Source organism: Sinocyclocheilus anshuiensis, unplaced genomic scaffold, assembly GCF_001515605.1.
Source record: "Sinocyclocheilus anshuiensis isolate Anshui unplaced genomic scaffold, SAMN03320099.WGS_v1.1 scaffold843, whole genome shotgun sequence".
NCBI classification, from domain to species: Eukaryota; Metazoa; Chordata; class Actinopteri; order Cypriniformes; family Cyprinidae; genus Sinocyclocheilus; species Sinocyclocheilus anshuiensis.
Genome location: NW_015547670.1, coordinates 611180 through 619330, shown reverse-complemented (window position 1 = coordinate 619330; position 8151 = coordinate 611180). Strand labels below are relative to the sequence as shown.

Genomic DNA, 8151 nt, shown 5'->3' with positions numbered 1-8151 from the left:
ATGCGATCGATATATTGTTGCCCTTTGTCTATATCTGTCTGATACAAAAAAAGAAATAATCTTAAATTTTATTTTATTGTTATTGACCTCATTAGCATGTTTCTACATATTGTAAAGAACATCAATGTCTTTAATTTCAAGTTACTTAAAGAATTTGATGCTGTTGACACGAACAGTATATACAAAAGAAAGATAAATATATACAATCCAGCTCTAAGATTTACAGTGGTTGCCAGGGTGGGCCAGCCCATTATTTGATTCTCAGATCATCTATTCTTACAGTTGCATTTGTGTGAGAAGATCTTTCAGATTCATCATTCTTGAGGCCCAGAGTTGGATCCATCTTAACTGTATTTCTGCTCACAGCTATCAGTGAAAACAGTTATATATAAATGAATTTTAGGCCTAATCAATTATTACATCAAGCCAAGGCCAATCCCATCCTGCTGAGGATCACCGAACAAGTAATCCACTTTATAAATTCACATTTACACGTAGTCTACGATCATTCCTGCTTTCAGACTTCATAAGTGTGGGGGGAAGAATGCTGGCTGGAGAAAACCATTGGGCAAAAACGGATGCAAAAGCCCACCGGAACATGCCAGGTGCACCGGGCCAGAATGAAAGATGACGTTCCCGGTGCTGAATGGAGGGTGGAGGGCAGATGTGGACCCACAGGTCGGGCTGATGTTGGGTAGAGAGTTCGTGCCGGGTTGCAGGGAACTCTCAGCACCAGGGTTCTGCTTTTTCCACTTGGTTCTTCGGTTCTGGAACCAAATCTTGACTTGGGTTTCGGTCAGGCTCAGAGACAGTGCGAGATTTAGTCGCTCGCATACGGATAAATAACGCATAGCGCGGAATTTGTTCTCCAGAGCCACCAGCTGTTCGTATGTGAACGCAGTTCTGGTGCGCCGCGGCTTCGCGCAGCAGTGATCTGACCGACGCCGCCGCTGACGCGACAGATCATCCGGCGCTGGACTGATTCTCTCTTCACCTGCCTCCGGTTCTTCACAAGAAGAAAAGCCCGATCTTACATTTCTGAGCGAGGTTGATGAGTCCAAGTCAACATCTGGATCAGGAGGATGGAGTCTGACGCAACTTTGATGTTCATCAGTTGATTGATCACCTGTCAAAAATAAATAAATAAATATTTCGATATGTCAAGTATCTAATTTCTCACGCGATAAAACCGAAGAATAACCCAGACGAGAGTGGATATTTATTTATTTATTTAATGAACACGTTTTGACCTTAGCTTTAAAGTTTAAATTTGAATTTGTTTGTTGTGAAATTGGAAGGGTACAGGCCTTAAACGTAGATAGAAGCATAGACAGCGTTGCTAGAGTGTTCTGGCAGATTGCTTGGCGTTGCAGTGCGTTCTGATTGGTGCTTTGGCTGGTACTAATTATTAGGCTATTTAGAGTAAAATTGGCCTAAATCCGATGTGTTCTACACGTTTTTATTATTTAAATTCTTCTTAATTAGCCTAATAATAGTTAGGCTGCAATTTTTGTTATTAATGCAGTTTATATTAGGCCCTAGTAAAATAAATGAATGAATAAATAAATAAATGCAATAAACATAAGACACTTGCAATCAAAATAAATCTTATCCAGTGATCAGCTGAAGAAAAGTATCTGGCAGCTATATAAATGTGCTGACAATTAAACTAATGAATGTGAGCAGCGCTGTAAATGTCCTGTACAGGAATAGGGGGAGGTTGTTACTGTGGATTTCAAGAAAAGACTGACGTGGAATGGCCATAATCCCTCAACACTTTCAAATCACAAATCGCCTCAAATGTCATGTTGCGGAAAGAAACCCTAGTTAAATCCAGCTTTGCCGTCCAGCCAAGACGCGCTAATGGAGTTTCATATTTGTCGGCAGATCGATAAATGTCATCTATTTAAAGGGAAGTTTTAATCGAACGATATTTGGGATCAGACATGGCAGGGGGTTGAAGTTTGGAGCCGCAAGCTGCTGGAGGGAGATATGCAGCATCCAGTAATGGGATATCGATCAAAGTGAGCGCAGGCATCCTCAATGGGACGATTTAAACAATTATCTGCCCTGACTGTCCCAATAGCAATCGCTTACTCAGCTGCGGCTGCTTAAAGAAAACGCAGTCTTGGAAATGAGGGGAAGGTCAAATTCTACCATCTAATGACACAATATGACACACAAGATCTGTTTGGAGGATATCTACAGTTGAAATTATGATGTTTAACCGTATTGTCTTTTTACAGCCTGTGTGAAAATTCATTCAAACACATAGGCTATTTTTATAGAAATACAGTAGTGACCATATATTTTCCCATAATCCTTTGCTGTTTACAGTAAAATACTGTATACACATTTTACAGTATCTTACTGTACATATTACAGTAAAATACTGTTCAAATTACAAACATTAGTTACAGTGTATAACAAGAGTTTACTTCGTTTTTTTTCTTCTCAGAATTGTAGAGGATATGGCTCCTCTAAAAGGCGTATCCCCAAAAGACAAAGGTTGCGGAGGTCTCAAAAATATGCATTATTTGAACATACAAGTATATATAGCTATGCTAATTTTCAATATCGTTTTAGAACAATGTTTCAGTAACCTCAAAAGTTGGATTACAAGTCGCGAACAGAAGTCGCGATCGTCAGGAGGTATGTAACCATAGTAACAGCTGCTAGATCGCTGCCTGTATCAGACAGGGTGTCGACAAAACATGCAGCATTATTTGTCACATCATCATAGTTACACATCAGAAATATATTAGTGTTTTGTTTGAAATGCGAGACAAAGTAACTGAATGTCGTCAAAAAATAGAGAAACTATTTTAAAAGTTGACCCCTCTTGAAAGTCATAAAATAGGGTCTAATTATTACACTGTTTTGGTTATTATTATTAATCATATTTCCTCACCTATATTTTTGCAGATGGAAAGCGATTCTTCGTGCGCAGTGCTTTCTTTCCCGTTGCGCTGTTCCTCCAAACTTCCAAATTCTGTGTTACCTGAAGATGACGTCCGTTCTTTCTCCGACACGGCATGTGTTTTTTTACTTGTGAATTTTTTAGGATCCAGTATGTCAGTAATCGAAAAGGAAATCCGAAGACCTGATGGTGCTTTCACTCCGGACTCCTGATATTCAAGCATTTTCCAATTTCCAGTAGTATTTCTGCTGTTTTATGTCTGTATTCTCTTACAAAGCAGACACAGAAAGTGAATGCAGCTTCTGGTCGGATCTGAGGCGCTGCGGTCAGATGTCAGTGGATGAAGGTGTGCTTGAGCTCTTTAACAGGTCCATTAGAGGAGACGCGTGAACACGAGCATTTAACGGGATCCCTTTCGATTGGCTGAGAGCATTCGGTACTTAAACCTGCGCTCATTTCAATCAATACAATAAGGACAAGTTCCCAGACTGACAAGTGGCATAACTCAAGAAACTGTTGCATCTAATAATTAGCCTACACTCTTCAGTGTTCGTTTGCACAGTATGTTTAGCAAAGCACCCTTGCAAGAACATTTTTTTACACTGTAAAGGGTTCTTGAGTGAGCTATATAATACTTAAGTGTTCTTATCAGAGATTTGCATTGATTTCTGTCAAATGATAGTAAATAATAGTAATTAAAAATAGGCTACCTCTATCCTTATTATTCCTGACAATAAAATCAACCCTTCCAGTAACAAATGAGAAATATTATCATTGCACCCCTCGAATAAACTGCCAATTTTGCCATCAAAGACTTTTTTTTTTCTGGCAAATAACTGATGTGGCATCAGTACTGTACAGTGTGTTGGCTTATTTCATAGTCAATAGCTTAAGCCAGTATCTTCACATTCACTACGTGGCATCAATCTGCCAAAGCTTTGGATGAATCAATAAACGTGTGTCCGGCACTGATAAATGAGGAGCTCTCCTTCAAAGCGCTACTGTTTCAATATCTAGCTAGTGATTTACTTCTATTAGTCTATTCCCCAAAATACATACATGAAATAAAAAAATAAATAAAATAACATATATAATAAGCTACTGACTCATTTCCCAAGACGGGAAAGCCTATAGCATACAATATTGGGACCACACTTAAATGGATAATTAACATGAAGATATTTTTAAAATGCCTTAGATTAACTGCACCTGTGTGAACCTGAAGTCAACTAACTTCATACATCTACTAAAAAAAATAATTGCAAAAAAAAAAAAAAAGAGTAGAAATGTTAGTTTTGAGAAAAGCATATTTCTGAAAATCTCCACTTAGTTATTTTTCCACTGCAACGAAATTCAAATATGTTTAAGTGGCTTTAAGTGAGCAAATACTTACTGTAAATCAAACAGACAATTGCATTGTCAGAATACCACACACACACACACACACACACACACACATACACCATCAAACCTTTGTCCACTTCTCAGATCACAGATGCTGATTCCTCTCCTCTCCTTTATGAAACAGAGTGACTTAACCTCCCCTGCACCACCATTCAATTGTATTTCTACTTCAGCCTGCAGTGTATATTCTGTGGTTGCGACATGGTCAAACTTCAGACGCTCACTGTCTGAACAGGGACTGTTTGCTTGCATTAGCATATCTAAGCCCAGCAGCCTGCACTGAGTGAGCTCCATAAGAATGGGGGCTGAAGTCTTTCCTGCAAGTTTACGACTTCCTCTCTGCAGGCCTGACACTATGCACATCTGTTTACACAAGACCAGAGCACAAAAGTGTGGCCCGGGGGCACAACGTAGTCTCAGGTACTGGAGATAAAGAACATACAAAAGGTAAGGTGGAGAATCTGAGGACAGCAGCTGCTGCAGCCAAGAGGAAAAGTTTGTGTGCAATGCCTGGGGAGAGGGGCACACTTACGGACAAACGTCCCGACTGTTCCAGCATCCCCACCTCCTGACCCATAAACCCAGAGCACCAGGAAGATCTGCTAAATATCGGATCATTCATGTAGTCTCGTCTTGAGGTGGAGCTTTGTTTACGGATGGGCGTTTACTCTTTGTTTGGCTTTGTCCCTTGATTCCTATCCAGAGTGCAGATGGGCAATAGAATGGGAAACTGCTGAAATGTCACTCTTTTGAAGATTACAACTTCAGAGCACTAAAAGTCAAAAAATTCCTCTCTTGAAATGGAGAAAGGACACTTAAAAAATCTTATGAGGGGTGTAAAGAGTTTAACTTATCTGTCTCTAAAAAGCAATGCTTGTTACAGTGAAACAGCATTGCTTTGATATTCCTCAAACTTTCTGTTTTGTTTTGTAGATAAGATAGATTTAAGCCTTAAATGTGCTATTTCAGTTTTGTAAACTTTATTAATCTTAATCAGTTTAAGATTAAAGTTATTCAGCATTAAAAAAAACGTACTGACAGTGATGGCATCATCATAATATTTGCATATACAGATTTGTGATTGATCTACTTTTGTACACCTATTTACATACAGAATTAGGATTAGTCTTATCATCATTGCATTTACTTAACTATTTACAGCTGCCTTTACACTGTAATTAGTCAAGTATGATTGTTGTGTGTAGTCATTTAATTTGCATAGAACCCAAGCCTAAAACTTGAACTTCCTAAAACTTGGACACTATTCTTTTGCTGCCTTCCTGTTGCTGCCTATTTCCTTCAGAAAATACAAATATCATTTATCATTTCAAATATTCAATTTACACAATTGTTAAGATTTATCTAAAAATAAATTGCACAATACTTGTCAACAGTGGTCACAACTAAGAAAAGCCTCTGAATCCTATAAAATACATAAACAAAAAATAACTGGAAACCAATTGACCCTTCGCCGGGAGTTTGGCTGACAGGTGATCTGATCAATCATAACTCTAAATCTGCCATTTTGTCAGACAAAAAAAACAGACAGGAAAGTAGATTTACGTCGGTGGACTTTAACTTGAAAAATGTTGTGTATTGATGTCTTTCCACTGTGGAAATAAGATACCTTCTGATGTTCATTCATGTTTATTTTCATTCATGTTTATTAAGGGAGGTGGGTCTTTGCGAAGGGTAAATTGCTGTACTCATACAGTGTAAGCACCAAAAAACACACTATACAGAAAGCATTACACCAAAACTTTTGGGCATTATATGAGAGTGATGTTTTAGGACGTTTAGGCGAACACAAGGTCGGCAGCATTGTTTAGTAACGGTTCTACCTGTTCAGCAGCAGGCGTAATGAAGGCTTGCTGGCAGCGTCCGGGACGGGTGAGCGCGTCTGGCAGATGCTGACATGCAGCAGATGTGGAAAGTGGCTGGGTGATTTGTTCAGGGCCTGGATCAAAGCAAAAGAGGGCAATTACACCAGGGGACACTGTCACACATTCATGGACATTGGCCTCCTTTTCACAAACACACACTCTTTCCCTGAGGTAAAGGTCAGTTCACTCTACAGATTTTATACATGATTAAATGACAGCTATCACTACAGCCAAAGCATGTAAATGACAGAAGAAACAACTTCAGAGAATCCACCCATAATATATTCGCTGAAGTAAAGCTTCACATAGTTCCTGAATAGAATAGAATATAACAGAATAGCATTCATTTCCAAACTGGGGCTGGTACATTTTTTTCCTAAATAAAATTCCTTAAATAAATAAAAACAAATAAAATACCTTTAAACTTAATAGAAGCCAAATGGAATCAGTCTCTATTTGTGAAAGAAACAAACACAAATAATATCTTTCATTAGTCTATAAATACACAAAAGTGATTAATGAAAAAATAATTGACACTGACCCTAAAAAAGAATAGAATAGAATAGAATAGAATAGAATAGAATAGAATAGAATAGAACAGAACAGAATAGAATGATTTCCAAGATGGGGCTGGTGGAAAATTGCATTATGGCTACAATTTCTCATAAATAAAATTCCTTAAATCAAAACAAATAAAATAATTTTACACTTAACAGAAGCTACACAGAATCAGTCTCAACTTGTGAAAGAAACAAACAGAGAAAAAAATCTTTAAATGGACAATAAAAACACATGGAATGGAATGGAAAAAGATTTATCACTGGCCCTCAATAGAATAGAATAGAATTCATTGCCACACAATTGAATTGAGACTAATGGAAAATGACATAAAATGAGTTAGTCATCAAACAAAATTATCTTCCTTAAAATCTAATTCCCTAACTATGTGACATGGGTGAAGGGAAATCTCATTTGAGAACCTGAATTTTCTTCTGCCTTTCACCATTTCTGCCGTGGTCTTTCACCGTCAGTAGAAATGACAGGACTCCGCGAGCAGTGTAAATTTCTATTGGCGTCTGTCACAATGGAAATGCACACACATCTATGTTTTGTGTCAGGTGTTTAGTGAAGCACATACTAAATGTATGCAGAGGTGCCAGACTTCATTGGCTGAGATCAAGTGCAACCCCAGATGCTAGACAGAGAGATAGGATGCCTTTAAGACTGCAGCATAATCACTGTCTGCTGTGAATGGACACTCGGGTTAGTGCACTGCTAATATAGAGTGTAAAAGAAAGAATTACACATGGTCTTGAGGTTATGGGCCGCAGTCGATGTGATGTTCTGTCACTCAGCACTTGCATTGATTGCTCATTGTTCGCAGAAGATCGCATCATAATTCATTAAATCTTAACGAGTCCCCCTGGAACCACCTGCATGCCTTTTCTCAATTGCCCCTTTAAAAAATCTCACGCTCTGCGAGCTCAAAAATGAAGATATATTCTCCATGTAAAGAAGAGAGCTATTAGTAACATTATTTAAACAGCCCTCTTTAAAGCCAGGGGGAGGCTGACTTTATGAAGGGCAATTAGGTACTCACTATAATTGATCATTCATACTCATCACAATTAGGCAGTATAAATAGGGTGTCTGGGATTAATGGTTATGACTGTTCAGAGAGAGAGACACTGGGTAGAACTGGTCAGGCATGGCTGATGGAGTGGAAGGAGGCAGAACTGAATTTATCTCTATTTGTGGAGGAAACAGATTGTGTTTGTCCCTTCAACACACACCTGAATTATCCAACGGTTCCCTCACCTTCAGATTGCTCTGTTGGTGATGCTTTTCCAAAACCTTGCAAAATATGCAAAACTTAAAATTGGCATGTACTGATTCTTAAGACATGTGACAAAATGTGCAATGTATTGATTCTTAAGACAATTT

General features: G+C 38.4%; 1 protein-coding gene across 1 annotated transcript; it reads right to left on the bottom strand.

The window, feature by feature from the left end:
* Window positions 1–524: 524 nt before the first annotated feature.
* On the bottom strand, window positions 525–3143 carry LOC107702751 (NK1 transcription factor-related protein 2-like). The gene is made up of 2 exons (XM_016505164.1): window positions 2912–3143; window positions 525–1126 (listed from the first exon to the last, which is right to left on the bottom strand). Exons 1-2 carry the CDS (start codon window positions 3141–3143, stop codon window positions 525–527), a joined length of 834 nt encoding a protein of 277 aa, XP_016360650.1.
* Window positions 3144–8151: the final 5008 nt, after the last annotated feature.

Excerpts from the sequence above, each read along its gene's own strand:
- LOC107702751 (XM_016505164.1), bottom strand. The coding sequence starts at position 3,143 with ATGCTTGAATATCAGGAGTCCGGAGTGAAAGCACCATCAGGTCTTCGG. Across the intron at positions 1,127-2,911 it reads TTCCATCTGCAAAAATATAG|GTGATCAATCAACTGATGAA; the intron begins GTGAGGAAATAT and ends TATTTTTGACAG.